The sequence below is a fragment of the Podarcis erhardii genome (genome assembly GCF_964252035.2).
Source record: "Podarcis erhardii genome assembly, chromosome: 2".
Classification (NCBI taxonomy): Eukaryota; Metazoa; Chordata; class Lepidosauria; order Squamata; family Lacertidae; genus Podarcis; species Podarcis erhardii.
The window spans coordinates 22,835,663-22,852,741 of NC_138498.1; the positions used below are offsets into that span (position 1 = coordinate 22,835,663).

General features: G+C 45.4%; 1 protein-coding gene across 1 annotated transcript in view; it reads left to right on the forward strand.

Annotated features, from left to right (window-relative positions):
- ERBB3 (erb-b2 receptor tyrosine kinase 3) overlaps window positions 1-17,079 on the forward strand; it is a 95,999-nt gene that overhangs the window by 24,985 nt on the left and 53,935 nt on the right. Inside the window, exon 2 of the mRNA XM_081849517.1 lies at window positions 15,868-16,019. Within this exon, the coding sequence (XP_081705643.1) occupies window positions 15,868-16,019 (152 nt within the window). The remainder of the gene's footprint in view (window positions 1-15,867; window positions 16,020-17,079) is intronic.

Genomic DNA, 17,079 nt, shown 5'->3' on the forward strand with positions numbered 1-17,079 from the left:
AATATAAAATTGTAACAATCCAAATACATATTTATATACTGAGTCTGAATCTCGCGACTCCCCCCCAACGCCTCCATGGGGTCCTAGTCTCAACATTAAAACTGCATACTGTATTATTCCATACTCTAAATTTTATATCAATCCATATTATCCATGGTATTTGTTATATTGCAAGTGAAATTAAAATCCTGCTAATGTTTCCATCTGCTTACAGTGGTCTCCTAGATAACGTATATAAATTTTTCTCATTCTTTTTTATTTGTCCTCTTGGTTCCTAAGTTTTTCAGTCAGCTTTGCCATTTCAGCATAGTCCATCAGCTTTATCTGCCATTCCTCTCTGGTAGGGACTTATTTCCATCTCTGGGCTAGTAACACCCAAGCGGCTTTTGTCCCATACATAAAAAGTCTTTTCTGCTCCTTTGGGATGGTGGTACCTGTAATTCCTTTTTTAAAAAAATCATTCCAACAAATGCAATCCTGACGCACTTGCAACTATACAAGCTACTAACAATGAATATCTACAAGAGACTTACGTTTGTTCTTCTGTTGTCGGAAATTAGGGAAGTTGGCTTTTGCTGCCCAACTCCCCAAGGGGCTCTGAGTTCCCCTGAGTCCAATGTAGTGCAGTGTGCCTGCGTGATGACTGGGTGGAATTCAGCATCCCTCTAGGACCAGGGCCAGGGCCTTCTCAGTGATGGCTCCAACCTGGTGGAATGCTTTGTCCCATGAGACCAGGGCCCTGCAGGATTTAACCTCCTTCCGCAGGGCCTGTAAGACAGAGCTATTCCACCTGGCTTTCAATTTGAATTTTATTTCCCTTCCTTCCCTCCCCCTCCCCTTTTTATGAAGATTACCCACTCTGGGATCCCACAGCTAATTCTCCCCTGGCCTCCTTGCTGGGCCAAATAGGACTAATTTAGCCAGCTAGCCCTGGTGATCATCTAATGTTTATTGGATGGATTTCCCCCTAAATTGATTTTAGAACTTTGAATTTATTGTTATTCACGCTTTTATACTGTATTTTATGCTGTTTTTTTGTTGTATCACAATTAAATGTTTTAAATTTGTTGTTAGCCGCCCTGAGCCCGGTTTTCTGAACCGGGAAGGGTGGGGTATAAATAAAAAAATATTATTATTATTAGGATGAATGTCCCATCTGCACAAGTATTTCAGCTTGCCAGGTGGAATGACACCCCCCATGTGCTCTTCTGGGGGGGGGGTGTTCTGCTGTTTTGGGGGCGATGGGTGGGAGGACAGAGGCGAAAGCCCCATTGTGCACATGGAAGTTCTAATGCAGGGCTTTGGCTGACAGAGCTGGTTAGGTGAATCCCGCCTCCTGTTTTTAAGGGGAAACAGCACAATTTGGAATGTTTTCAAATGAACATGCAGCAAGTTCCATAGCTCTAAAAGGATCTTGAACTTGTGGATCTCAAAACAGCAGCTTCTCCATGATACACATGACAAGCAGCTTTTGACTGGAGAATTTCAAATGCAGCTTATGATACAGCAGGGCTGAGGAGCCAGGCAGTCTGCTGTTAAAAGCCTATTTTGTTTTAAGAGTCAAAAAAAATCTCACTGAGCCTGCCCCCAGTCTTGGGCGTGCCTAAAGTAGTTTATTTGGATCCCAGCCTCTGTTTAGTAGTGATGTGATAAACTGAGCATATATGACACTCCTAAACACAGAGAAGCAGAAGATGAAAAAGACATGCAGGACAATTTTCATGTCACAGATGAATTTATTTGAATTTCCAACAAAATAATATTCGTAGGCAAGAGTATGTCTGCACCCTATGGCTACAGTGCTTAATATTTACAGGCACAAATTAACGCCACTGTAAATCTCAGGGTTATCAAATTACGTTTTCTGAGACAGCGATATATATTTCAAATTACAGATGGGCAGCAACTGTCTCGAGTCCTACAGCTGCAAGAAACCTAGTCCTTACTGCACAACGTATTGTTGCACGCCAACCCAACCTCCGAGCGGTGCAAGATTCCAGGGTTTGGTTTCCTTTGGAATGAGGGACAGCAGAGACTGGTGTCTATGATATATGGCTTATTTGCACATATATACAACATCCCAAGCGGGTCTTGCTTTGCCCATAGCCACAGCTATGGATTCCAACAGAAATCGGGCATGGCTCTGTCTCTCTGGCTTCCCAGCCTGTTTCCAGCTTCTAGCTCACATAACTCAACTCTTAACTCTGTCCTTTGTCTTTCTAATTACCAGCGAGTTGAGGGAGAAGGGCCCACCTGTTTGTTTTCTGGCACAGAGCCACTTCCTTTGTTACCTTAATGCCCATACTTAGAAGGCCATTTCCTCACCAGGAAGCTACCCTGGCTGTCTCAGGAATTGAATCCATGCTGGATTCAGGAATTAGAAGGAGGGGTGGGGTCGGGTATGCAGCCTACCTCCTTCTCAAACTCATAATACAGTAGTATCTTTGTGAAAGGCAGTAGTTGTAGTGGTTAATACTACATAGTATTTTATTCATAATTAAGAGGGCTTCTTCACATCCTTACAATAATCTGCCTAGCACTTCTGCAAATATTATTACAGTGGTACCTCGGGTTAAGTATTTAATTCGTTCCGGAGGTCTGTTCTTAACCTGAAACTTCTTAACCTGTAGCACCACTTTAGCTAATGGGGCCTCCTGCTGCTGCTGCGCCGCCGAAGCACGATTTCTGTTCTCATCCTGAAGCAAAGTTCTTAACCCGAGGTAATATTTCTGGGTTATCGGAGTCTGTAACCTGAAGTGTATGTAACCTGAAGCGTATGTAACCCGAGGTACTACTGTATCCTCTTATATCTCACAGGGAAAGGTCTGGATGAGGAGGCTGAAGCTGCAACAAAATGGCTAGCCTAATGCCACCTTAAATGATTTCTTAGATTTTTTAAGCTGTAGACTTCCTGGCTCGTGAGTCTTGCTCTTAGCAACTATGCTATGCTGGTCAATAACAGGTATTTGAAGGGTTAGCTGGGACTTGAAACAAAAACAGTGCCGAGACAACAAGTTATTAGTTGGAATGATGGACAAATTATGGGGCTGTGTAAATATCAGCTCTGTTTCAGGTCAGCTAGAACCAGGGCCATGTCTACTTATGTGTTAATCTGTAAAGGAATGTAGTAGGTGGGTAATTATTTACTCTGCAGCACCCGTATCCAAGGGTCCCACTACTCCCAAACATTCACCTAGCAAAAACTGCTTTGAAAGTTCTGAGCGAAAAACTCAGGAAGACCTAGGCCCTGGTATTTTCTGCTAAAAAGCAATTTAGCCCCATTAGTTCCCACCCAAATCTAGGGTTAGGCAGCAGTCCTTGCTTTTAGGTCATCTCTCCCCCTGCCCTCAGTTCTCTAATGGTCGCGGTTAGCATGTCTGGAGATGTTTGGGTTCAACTCCCTGCTCAACTACAACAGACACTCCAAGTGTCCCTATTTTCCAGGGACAGTCCCAGATTTATAGACGCCGTCCCGGTTTCTGATTCGATGCTAGCTTTTCCTTAGGATGTCCCCATTTTCATCTGGGAAATGTTGGAGGGCATGGAGTTGTTTGACCCCTTAGCCAAGGAGATAGGTAACTATACAACCTTTAGAAGACATCTGGGCAAGTTCTTAAATGTTTAATGTTTTGTTATGTTTTTATATACAGTGGTACCTCGGGTTACGTTACTTTCGGGTAACGTAACTTTTGGGTTGCGAACATGGCAAACCTGGAAGTGTATACTTCTGGGTTTTGCTGTGCGCGCATGCACAGAAGCACTCTATCGCGCTGTGCGCGCGCGCAGAAGTTGCATCTCTTGTTGCAGACTTTTTGGGTTGTGCATGGACCCCCAGAACGAATTAAGTATCCGGAAGGTCCACTGTATGTTGGAAGCCGCTCAGAGTGGCTGGGGCAACCCAGTTAGATGGACAGGGTATAAATAAAATGTTTGGGATGATGGAATAGGATGTCCCTATTTTGAATGGAAAAATGTTGGAGGGTATGCTAGAATGCTAGCCTTGAGAAACTGAATATCTCAGGTTGAATGGATGTGAGAATTCAATAGGACAACTCCCAAATAAATTGTCTTGATCATCTTGAAGGAACCCTGGGATGCAAATGAAATAGCAATGCACTAAAACAGGAGTCAGCAAACTTTTTCAGCAGGGGGCCGGTCCACTGTCCCTCAGACCTTGTGGGGGGCCGGACTATATTTTGGAAGAAAAAAAATGAACGAATTCCTATGCTCCACAAATACCGTAATCCAGAGATGCATTTTAAATAAAAACACACATTCTACTCATGTAAAAACACTCTGATTCCCGGACCATCCACGGGCTGGATTTAGAAGGCGATTGGGCCGGATCCAGCCTCCAGGCTTTAGTTTGCCTACCCATGCACTAAAATCCATTGTCTCCATTAGTTTAGAGGAGAACCCAAGAGGTTCTCTGCAGCTTTTCAGTTGTTGATGTCTATATGCACTGAATGACTGCAGTCCTCCTCTCTTCTGTCCCCATTCTATTTCTGTGACTAATGGCAGCTCTTCTTAAATTTATTTTTATTTTCGGTACCTCTAGCAGAGCCTCCAGACCTCTTTATTCACTGTCAGTGATTCAGTGTCTGTGTGCCACTGCTATGAACAGGGAGCGGGCAGCTGGCCACACAATGAATTGTGTGTCTACGCATATATGCGGTGTCTAAACTAAAACGCTTAACCTTTCAGCAACTGAAGCTGTGTGTGATGGAGTAAATTTGAATAACACAGGGCTGCAAGTCAGGGATGGGTGGCATTTTATAGTCTGCTAGAGCGGGTGGCACTGTGGTCTAACTGCCCACCTAGCAGTTCGAAAGCACGTAAAAGTGCAAGTAGATAAATAGGTACCACTCCGGTGGGAAAGTAAACAGCGTTTCCATGCACTGCTCTGGTTTCGCCAGAAGTGGCTTAGTCATGCTGGCCACATGACCCAGAAACTGTCTGCAGACAAATGCCAGCTCCCTTGGCCTATAGGGCGAGATGAGCACGCAACTCCAGAGTCGTCCGTACTGGACCTAACGGTCAGGGGTACCTTTACCTTTAGAGCCCTGTTTGCCAACTCCATGCCCTTCAGATGTTTTGGGCTACAACTTTCATGAGCCCTAGCCGACCTTGGAGGGCACCAACTTAGTGAAAGCTTCTTCTTTTGACTTATTTTTGGTAAGGTAGGAGGGTTCATTTAGAACCTTTAAAAGTGAAATAGAAAATTGTTGAGGATGATCAGCAGTGCTGTGAAGCAGGACTTCAGGACGGATATCTAGGACTCCACTCAGTGGAATGAACAGAAGGGCCCCAAACTCAGCAATTTTGACTCATTTCATTTTGAATCAAAGAAGCACACGTTGCCATTTGAGCAGGGAGCCCTATAATTGCAAACTGCTACCCAACCACACCATTGAGACTAAGGGATGCTAGATTTGACTTCTGTTAGTTCCAGCCAGATGGTGTTTCCGTTTTCCATTTGTTAATAATGTTAAGAAATCATCTGCGGACCACCGAAGTGCGCTCTCTCTCTTTCTCTCCATCAGTGAGATTTTGAGGTGTCTACCCCCATGTTACCCAATAATCTGTTTGCTGAGCTAGGTTGGTTGGATGCTTGCTTGTTTGCTAAGTTGAGGTTTCTTGTGCAGGCTTGTTTTGTTGTCTCCATTAAAGGTTTCTTTATCTCAAGCCTCAGCTCTAATGTGATTTCATCCAGACTGGGACAAGACTGACATCAGAATAAGTCTGGTTCCCCCTCCTCACCTTGGATGGCATCTTTCGGCCTACTCTTTTCCCCAGGAAACACAGAGGGACCTCAGATCCAAACAAACGGTTCAAGGGAACAACCACACTTATTCTTTAGGAGCCAATAGATGACAAGCATCCCCCTTTCCATGCCCGGCCCAACCATGAGGTGGGGTGAAGCAGCCGCCTCGGGTGCTGGAAGCCCCCAGGCCAACAGCCCTTCAGGGGCCCCACCCACCCTGCCACCACCACCAGATTTCCAGTGAGATCTCGCAAGATTTTGGTGAGATCTTGCTGGAAATTAGTGCTGATTCTGTGGAGGTGGCCAGTACTTCCTGTTTCACCTCAAGTGGCAAAACAAGATGAGCTGCCCTTGTTCCATTTCCTTTGTTTTTGTTTGTTTGTTATGGATTCCTATGTAAGTTCTGATTTTGGGTAGTATTCCCATTTGGGGTTGGATTTCCTTCATCATTTATGTGACAGCCCTTGGAAGATGGTGATTGATTCTACTGCTGCTTAATTGTCTTCTCCAGGCTTGACATCCCCATCTCCATAAACTTTTCCTCATAGGACTTGATCCCCTCGCCTCTGACCATCTTCATCACCACCCTCTGGGTTAGCTCCAGGCCAAGGGGCTCCTTTCTCACTTCAGCAGGTCAAGGGGCTCCTGTCCTGAGCCCCCTACTGGGGTGTAGGCCCTTGGCAGATGCCTGACCAGGCCAAACTTTGACGCCTGTCTGGAGTGTCTGTGGTTGCTCAGCAACCATAGGGCACACCTACCGTGCTTCTGGTCCTACTCTATGGAGGCAAAGCAAAAGTAGGTAAGGGATGCCCTATATCTCAGCCCGTAGGCCAGTTGCAGTAAAAGCCAGAACCTGTTGGAGGGCAGTGTGAATCCTTCTCACCTTTCTTGGATCACCTACACATTTATGCAGTGAAGGTCTGGGACATAGGGTTCTAATGACAGTCAGGTGTCCTTGCATATGTCAGCTGCTCGCCTTTGTAATGCAGGGGGTTGGACTCGAAGACCCTTGGGATCCCTTCCAACTCTAGCAGTTTGAAAGCACGTCAAAGTGCAAGTAGGTACCACTCCGGCGGGAAGGTAAACGGCGTTTCCATGTGCTGCTCTGGTTTGCCAGAAGTGGCTTAGTCATGCGGGTCACATGACCCGGAAGCTGTATGCCAGCTCCCTCGGCCAGTAAAGCGAGATGAGTGCCGCAACCCCAGAGTCGGTCACAACTGGACCTAATGGTCAGGGGTCCCCTTTACCTTTTTATATGTGATATAACACTGTGACACCAGATGGCACTGTGGAGTCCCGCCTTTCCCTGCCGGATTTCCCTGTATGAGTTTACAATGCGTTTAACTGATTTGCTTCTTTGACGTGTCTAGATCCAGAGCCCAAGAGAAGTGGCCACAGTTGGGGAGCACTTTTCGCATTGTATATACCATGAGGCCAATAACTTTACATATAACGAACGAACCTCGGGTGTCCTAATCTAGGTGGACGAGTGAAGAGATTGTGGTTACGTCGGTGGGGAGTGGGTAGCATTGATTTTATCTCAGCCTAGCGAGAGGCAAAACTGCTCTCCCCTCTCCCCACACCCAGCTGCTCAGCTCTGAGTCACGTCTGGCTCTTGAATAGCAACCCGGCAAAGAACATGCCACTAGAAAAATGGGACAAAACCCAGTGGTCCTGGCTCCTAGCCCCTTCCTGTTTGCTACCCCTTCCCGTTTGCCCCCTGCCTACCCACAACCCAAGTTCATCCCTCACCACGTTTTAATCTTTATTAATACTCATTAATCCCTTATAGCTGGCAGTAGAACCCAGGAGTCCTGGGTTCTCGGGGCTGAAGGAAACTGAGGGGCACTTGTGTGTGGCGCACGTGTGTGTGTGTGTACACACACACACACTGACAAGGGAAATGATTGAGAGGAGTTAAACACTTCCACCCCCTCCAACCCTTTCATGTTCCCCCCTCCAGTTATCGCTTCAGGAAGGGACTTGATATGTCTGGCTGTTGCTTGCCTCCCAGGCTGGAGCCACTGTCTGGACTGGGGAGAAGAGGGTGGGTAGCTGTTCATGCCAATTCTCCCTCTGCCTTTTTTGCCCATTGAGGAAAGAGGCTGCCAGGCCAGAGGCGGCAGAAGGATGGAGTGTAGATTGCCTGGAAAGGAAGCATTGTTTATGTCTGGTGGCAATAAATAGCTATGGACTCTCAAAGGCAGCCCTTGCTAACATCACTACTGTTTTTCAGCCTTTTGGTGACTTAAACCCACAGTACAATTAAGCATAGAAAGAGTGCAAACGTAAGGACAGAGAAGTGTCTCGTTGTCTGATCAGGGAACATGGCTGCAATTTTTGCGATTCTTATCCCAGCTTAGAGCAGGGAAGCTTATAGCACAGCAATGGGGAATCCTTGAGGAACCCACGCAGAAAAGATTTAACAGAACATCTAAAAACAATTCCATTACAGATGCAGACTGGGAAAGATTTCTGCTTTTAAAATAAGATTTCTACTTAAAAGGCTGGTTGGAAGAGGAAGGCCTTCGGTCAGTGCTGAAAACAACAGAGATGGTGTTTGCCTAACATTTAACAGGAGGGAAGCTATGTTGCTTTAGTCAATGAATCTGGATTAGGACCACACTGTAGAGGACTCTGTGACTTCTACGAATTAAGAGAGGTGGGATAGATTTGTGCAGATTTTTTTTTTTAACGTGTTAATAAGTAAGAGATAGGGTTCACTGACATAGCAGTAAGGAGGGAATACTCCAGAGGTAAGGAAGGGGAGGGGGAGGATGAGCTCGGAAAGATCAGGGCTGGATCCACCACCTCTTTGGGTGAAGTGGGGGGCTGATGGACATATCTGTTCCCTTCCCTTCAAGCAGTCTTGTGGCAGGATCCTTTAATGTCTCCACCCCTCCCCATGGATAATCACCCCATTGTTGTCCAGCCAGGACATGGCTTGGGGCTGTCCCTTCACAGAGTGGCCTGGGGAGCAAAGCAGCTCCATCTGGGGACAATGAAGGCCCTGTGTCCAGGCTCTCCTCCCCTTCTAGAGCTGGCAAGGTTTTCCGTTCCTGCACCCAGAAGGTCTACTTCTTCCGTGGCTACTGGGACATTCGGAATGACTGGTGGAGTGAAACGGCTCGAACTTTTACAGGATCTGTCAGGGGAATTTATCTCTGTCCTTATCCCACTGGAAACACATAGCAGAAACCACAAATAACTTTTGCGCTCGGGGAATCCTGTGTCCAGATTTCCAGCCCAGTTGGCCCCAAATGCATCTTTTTGCCCCCGGTCTCTTTCCCTACCTTGGGAACATAAACTGTAGGTGTGGCTTTTGGCATTGTGTATGTGTTTGGATTGCCGAAGTCCTGTTGTGTTCCAGGTACGACACGAACCTGCTGTGCGTCAATCACTTCGGGCTGTTGATTGGCTCAGGCTGTTGGTCGATCAGGTTGTTTGTTTGTGTCATACTTGGCGAAAGAAGTTGCCCAGCCAGTTTGGTGTGTGCGTGTCAGTTTTTGAGGCAACTGCGGAAGATTTATGGGCTCATGCTTAACCCTCATGAACTTTACAGATATGAAGCAAATGTACACACCCAAACTGTAGGAAATAGCAGCAGTTAAAGAGCTTGAAAGTAAATGGCTTCTTCTCTGTAGCTCACCAGATTTCACATCATAATGTGGTCTTGTCCATAGGTCATGGATAAGTACAGCATAGTATCTTTTTTTTTAATGTAAAGTCAAATGTCCAGAACTCATGCCTACATGGAAACCATGCTAGAGAGAGCTTGGGAGGTCTAGTGGCAGACAGCAGTGGGTTTATTCTGGGATGGGGAAGGGAGTTCAGATTTCAGGGGTAGGCAACCTAAGGCCCATGGGCACAAGGTATGAATAAAAAAATGTTTTCTGAAATTTTCTCTAGGTTTTGAAGAACGTGACTGTGATTATTGATTGGCATAGGATATGCTCAAAGGAACTCCGTTCCTCTAGAATTTCCCCCCCTCCACCTGCAATGTACTTATTTACTTACTGCTTCTGAGGTGTAGCAATCTCCTCCTGCTGCATATATACCGGTACATAGCTCTCTGCTGCCCTAAGTCAGCTGCGATGTCTCTGTAGGGGAACATTTCTCCCTCACCTGTCTGTAGCAGCCAGCACTTTCCCCCCATCAGTTCCAACACTTTTATAACCATGGGACAAGCTGGGCAGTGCAGAGCTTAGTGATAGCAAACCTAGCCTGAAATCAGCAAAGAATGATGGCAATTGTCTTTGCTCCTTTAGGCTTTCAATGTAGGTGTTTATACCACATCCAAGCCATGTCAACCTAGGCCAGCAGGACTTTCACCAAGGTGACTGCGCTGCCAGAAGAGGAAAGGCAAAACTTGTTCCTGTGTGCTCGTCACGAAAGAAACAGAAATGGCAGGGAAGTGCCCATTCTTAAGTGGGAAATTTTTTTTGCTAGCCTGCTTTTTGTTCATAAGAGGGGCTGGCAGAGAAGCAACAGGGGGCTCTGTCTGGCCTTCTGCCTGTTTTAAAAGGTACAGTGTAGCTCGGGTTAAGAACTTAATTCGTTCCAGAGGTCCGTCCTTAACCTGAAACACCATTTTAGCTAATGGGGCCTCCCGCTGCTGCCGCACCGCCGGAGCATGATTTCTGTTCTCATCCTGAAGCAAAGTTTTTAACCTGAGGTACTATTTCTGGGTTAGCGGAGACTGTAACCTGAAGCGTATGTAACCTGAAGTGTATGTAACCCGAGGTACCACTGTAAAGGTAAAGGACCCCTGACAGTTAAGTCCAGTCGCAAATGACTCTGGGGCTGCGCTCATCTCGCTCTATAGGCCGAGGGAGCCGACGTTTGTCTGCAGACAGTTTTTCCGGGTCATGTGGCCAGCATGGCTAAACCGCTTCTGGTGAAACCAGAGGAGCGCACGGAAACGTGGTTTACCTTCCCGCTGGAGCGGTACCTATTTATCTACTTGCACTTTGACGTGCTTTCGAACTGCTAGGTTGGCAGGAACAGGGACCGAGCAACGGGAGCTCATTCCATCGCAGGGATTCAAACCGCTGACCTTCTGATCAGCAAGCCTAAGAGGCTCAGTGGTTTAGACCACAGCACCACCTGCGTCCCTCTGCCTGTTTTAGAACATACCAAATAAAGTAGGCTAGTTCTTTTTGGGGATGAATTTACAGAGCAGTAGTTTTGTTGTTTATGTTTTCCTTTAGCAGTAGTACAATGGGCACAAATTCGTCAGATGCAGCTTTTCCTGGAATCTTCGCTGCCCATTGGTGTGGGGAAGATGTACCTCTCTCCATCATGCACAGAAACAAAGCCTCTTTTGTGGGGTGGGATGAGGGCAGCAATAGGAGGAAGACAGAGTAAAGGTAGGGCAATTCCCTTGCTTAGCAGGAAATGCATCTAAGACGTATCCTTTATAACCCTGCGCACTGGATATGGATTCTGGGGCTGAATAAATTCAGATCATCTACAGTGCCTGGTTTGTTTACTATTCTGTTTGCTTACCGTACATTGTTTGAAGTTCTTATCGTAATAGCTGTTAAATCCACACCCCGAGGAAGAAAAATGTTCTTGTGTGGTGCTAAGTCAACATTACTGCATCACAGTCTTGCTGTTCTAAAAGCAATGTGTAAGCCTGGGTATTGGTATAGCTGTTCGACCCCTTTAAGGGTGGAAGTCACTGGCAGATACCCAGGATGAGTTAAAAACAAACAAAAGAAGTGCTTCTTTTGGTCCCATCTGCATCAGTACATTTAAAGCACTGTGATACTGCTTTAAACAGTCATGGCTTCCCCAAGAGAATCCTGGACACTGTAGTTTGTTAAGGGTGCTGAGAGTTGTTGGGAGACTCCTATCAGAGGCGGATTTAGGGCAGTGTGACCAGTATTTAATGCTAGTCCTATTCAGAGTAAATCCACTGAAGTTAATGGGCACGACTCACTTAGTTTTTTTTTTTTTTAAAATAATTTTTATTAATTTTACAACATAAACAAAAAACAAACAAACATAACACGACTTCCCCATACCTCCCCTTCACTGCATCCTTGTTTTAAAATTTTTTAGCAATCCTTCATCCATTTTTATATTTAATTCTCTTTAAAATTTTCTTAAGCTTAAATTTTTACAGCTGTAATTCTTTATATCAAATCCCTTGACATCTTAACATTCCGAAATTTTACAACAATTTTTAAGATAAATTTTAAATTTTTTCCAGTCCTCTTCCACTGTCTCTCTCCTCTGGTCACGAATTCTGCCGGTCATCTCTGCCAGTCCCATAAATTCAGTCACCTTGGTCTGCCATTCTTCCAGAGTAGGTAATTCTTTAGTCTTCCAGTACTTTGCCAAAATAATTCTTGCTGCTGTTGTTGCGTACATAAAAAATGTTCTATCTTTCTTTGGAATCATTTGGCCTACCATGCCCAAGAGAAAAGCCTCCGGTTTCTTTGCAAATGTCCACTTAAGGATTTTCTTAATTTCATTATAGATCATTTCCCAGTAGGCCTTAATCTTCGGGCAGGTCCACCAAAGATGATAAAAAGTTCCTTCGCATTCATTACACTTCCAACAGTTGTTATTGGGCAGGGCACGACTCATTTAGGTCTACCAAACACAACCCTATGTTCATTGCAACTGGACTAAAGAAGGTGGACTTCCCCTGTTCTTGAATTGCATGTTTTATGTATATCTTCTGCCTTTAGTACAAATGAGTGGTTTTGAATAAGGAACATGGGGGTGGGGGTTGAGTGAGAGTTTGTTTTGGATGATTTAATCCAAAATGAAAACCGAGCCGGGTAGTCTTGTTTATTCAGTGTTCGCTCTGTTACCTATTAACAACAAGTGTTTATGCGTTCATGGATGATGGGGCACAGTGTGCCTAACCAGTGATTTAGCAACAAAAGTTTACCTGCAAACACCAGATACTGGAGAGCACACCTGTCTCCATGGCTAATTGATCCAGAATAACCACTGCTGCCTGCTCTGCACACACAACTGATAATTTAAGTAACATCCTCGCTTTACCTATAAACATGAAAGAATAAAAACCACCCTTTTGCCACTCGTAATTCACTTGATTACATGATAAGGAGGAGGGTAAAGTCAGTGGTAACTAACTAATCTATATTTCTTTTCTGTGAATGTGCCTCTTCTGTGGAACTCCCTGCTCTTGGAAAGAACCCAACAGGTTGGCTGACCTGAGCTTTCAGTACCTGCTTAAGCCCAGGTCTTTGTTTGGTTCCTAATTTCCAGCTTTGAATAATATATATTGCTGGCGACAGGAGTGGAATTCTACAATTGTTTTCCATGTTTTAATGCATTATTATTTTGTTTTATATTATGAACCATTCAAGTATCACTAAAAGAGGGAGCAGTGCAGAAATATTTTAAAAAGAACAAATGAATATTAAAAATGTGGTTCTGGCGCGTTCGCCCAAAGAGAACAGAAAATAGTGAGCATCGACAAGCCTTGAAATAAAAAGAGAACTAGAAGCCAGGTGTTTTCTGCATCCTCACACCCTAAGCTTCCTTTCAAAGCTGCTGGGAGAAGTCTGCGTGATAATAGAGGAGTGCTGAAAGCTGTAACTAGCGCTTGGTCTGTTTCACACACCCGATCCCACACCTGCTCTGTAGGGTTGCAATGAAGAGGGTGGTGCTTGCCTGGAAAGCAGGCCTGTGCAGGGGAGGGAGGGCAGCCAGGTACGGGTACGGGTGCCAGGGGCCTGCTGGACCTACGCTGCCATGCCAAGAACAAGACTCTCAGACCATATCTGCAGGAGCCTGCTGGAGAATAAGGGTATGGATCTCAGTGGAGTCAGGGCTGTGTAGTGGTGCTTTGCAAGGGGCAAAGATGGCACCCAGTGGGTCAGTGGTGTGTTGAGGACACAGCTTGATGCGTGTGTTGCATGCCCAAAAAACCACAAGTGTAAATGCACCCACACCAGAATGTACTCCTTGTCAAGGAGAACAGAAAACAAAAGAACCATTCTGGGGCAGATCCAGATCTCAACAAAGCTCTCTGAGGCCTATCAAGTCAAGGAACCTGCTTCTCTGTGGTTTCTGCCCTATTGCACACTTCTTGTTACCTGCCACTTCAGCTGTGGGGGAGAAGCTGATTGCTTATTTACCTTCCAAGGGGTGGAGCTGGAATTGCCGGTGCTCATGGTTGCCAATCATTTCCCTGGCAAATTGCCTTCAGGGCCTGGGTGAGATTAGCCAATGGCAAGCTGCCAGGAAGTGGGCACCATGGTGACTGGTATTTTTTTTATATATATATTGACTTCCTCTGTTCCAAAAGAAGTAAAACTGGTCAATAGTGCCCACTTGTTTTCCAAGCGGTGTGATATATCCGTACCCACACACACATATATACAGAACTTGACTTTTTGAAACTTTACTGTCTGGTTTTAAGGAAATTCAGAATTTGAACTCTTACCATAAAACTGGAATGTCAACTTGTATTCAACAACCACTGCTAAAAGCAGGTTCTCCTTTCTTATACAGTGGTACCTCGGGTTAAGTACTTAATTCGTTCCGGAGGTCTGTTCTTAACCTGAAACTGTTCTTAACCTGAAGACCACTTTAGCTAATAGGGCCTCCCGCTGCTGCCGTGCCGCCGGAGCACGATTTCTGTTCTCATCCTGAAGCAAAGTTCTTAACCTGAAGCACTATTTCTGGGTTAGCGGACTCTGTAACCTGAAGCGTATGTAACCTGAGGTACCACTGTATTTGGCTGTGTTTCATATAGAACTATGTAATAAGTTTTGTGTGCCCAATACACATTGGGCTTCAATCTCTGGACCAGGAGCTCCCCATTCTTCATGGCAAACCCCTTTTGAAACTGGGGATAGTGAGTTCAAAAAACAGTTTGTAATCTGTAATTGGGGTCAGGTGTTCTGAGGAAAACAAGCAACAAGCCCGCTGAGCATGTCCAAGCCCTTGAGCACCTCTGAAGTTGGACGCTGGCCATCATTGCCACCCTTCTGAGGAACTATAAGCTATTTTACAGGTGGCTTCTTCCTGGTGATGTTTGTGCCAGGTTCAAGTCGAAGGATAGTTTTGAAAGTTATGGCATCTAACATGGTTGTTTGGCATTACCTTAACTGGTATCGACCATAGTTGCTTTACCACATCATCTGATCCTATTAAAATATATATATATGTAGGAGTTTTTGTTTTGTTTTGTTACGTATTCTGTGCTCTCATTTTGTATTTTTATATTGTGAACCACCCTGAAATCTTTGGATGAAGGGCAATATACAGATTTAATAAATAATCCCATATGGATTGCGGATGTCAATCACATTTGTTACTCACAAGAGTGCCTCGAGCAGGGTTTCCCAAACTTGGGTGTCCAGCTGTTTTGGGGCTACAATTCCCATCATCCCTGCTAGCTAGGGATGATGGGAGTTGTAGTTCGAAAACAGCTGGACACCCAAGCTTGGGAAAGCCTTCTCTAGAGGCATCCTAAGTGAGCCCATAGAGCAAGGGTGGTTAACCTGTGTTCTTTCAGATGTTGGACTCAAACTTCCATCAGCCCCAGCCACCATGGGGAATGTTCAGTGATGATGGGAGCTGTAGTTCAATCACACTTGGAGGGACCACAGGTTCTCTGCCTCTCCCATTGAGAAGATCTATCCATACCAAATTCATAGCAGTTCCCTGTCCCAAAGAAAACCTGAGGACTGTAATTCTGTGAGAAGGGGACTGGGGATTCTTAGTTCTTTCATCAAACTACAGTTAACTACCAGGATTTGGGGGGAAGGAAATAATGATAGTTAAACTGGCATAAAGGTTTTGTAAGTTCATGGTGTGGATATATCCTTAGTGTCAGGGGGCTTGAGTGAAGTGCCTTGAGTGATGTGTTCCAGAGGAAGGTTATTGTGACCCTGGACAGCTAACTTGGTTCGCACCTAATCTTTACCTGCGGCATGCTCTGGCCAGGATCGTGGATCAAATTGTGAAGCGCTGATGTGTGGGCAGCCCTGCTTATGACGGGGAGGGGGTGTTTGACCTTGATCTTTCTTGTCACCCGCTGGCTGCCAAGTTTCAGCTACTGTGCTTTGCTCCTGACTTATGCATCTCTTCTCCTTCTTTTGTTGCAGTCTGTGCAGGCACCCTGAATGGTCTCAGTGTCACGGGAGATTCCCACCAGACATACCAGACGCTACAGAAAATGTACAACAACTGTGAGATCGTCATGGGCAACCTTGAGATTGTGCTCATTGAAAGAAATTCGGACCTCTCATTCTTGCAGGTAATGAGGGGATGGAAAGGAGATTACTTGCTGAGCGTGTGTGTTGGGGGAAAGACCTTTGTGTGTTGGCATCAGCCCTGTGAAGTACACAAGGGCCAGTAAGGATCTAGGAGGAGGAGAGTGCTTCGAAACAAAGAAGGCAGGAAGAGATGTTGACACCCCATAGTTCCCATGCCCATAGGGGCCGAAGGGTCTTCACTCACCCAATAAATATTTGAGGGGGCTGCCACCACCCCCTAGTTGATGGGAGCTTCCATTCAAATGGTGTGCGTACATCGCATCATGTGATCGATTATGTGGGGCTTACCTGGCCTCCCCAATATTTTGTTCAAGTTGGCACCTCAGCAAACCTTTTCAGCAGGGAGCCGGTCCACTGGGGGGGGGGGAATTTAACACATTCCTATACCCCACAAATAACCCATAGATGTATTTTAAATAAAAGCACACATTCTACTCATGTAAAAACACCAAGCAGGCCCCACAAATAACCCAGAGATGCATTTTAAACAAAAGGACACATTCTACTCATGTAAAAACATGCTGATTCCCGGGCCATCTGCGGGCTGGATTTAGAAGGCGATTGGGCCGGATCTGACCTCCGGACCTTAGTCTGCCTACCCATGCCCTACTATAACAGCCTGTCATGAAGCCTAAGCATGTGTACAATCTCCTGGGGCTTCCCTTCCCTTCCTTTTTAAAATAACATAATCTAAAATAATTTTAGATTATACTGTAAGCTCTTTGGGGCAGGGGTTTGCCATTTTATACTCTTTAAAGCACCATGCACACTGCTGGCCCTATAGGAGTACAGGTATTGCTGGTGCAGATAAAATAATAGTTCCCATGCACACTTTTTTTGCAGACTAGGAGCCAACCTTGTGCATGTATATTCCTTTCTCTCCCACTTCCCTGGTCTGCAGCTATTTCCTGCCCTACTCTTCCCTTTCCACAGATAAACATGATGTTGTGTGAATATGTTCATTGATATAAGTCATGGTTTCCTCACAACCGCTGATTTCAAGTCGATTTGCAAAACCATGGTTAGAAAAGAATGTAATTT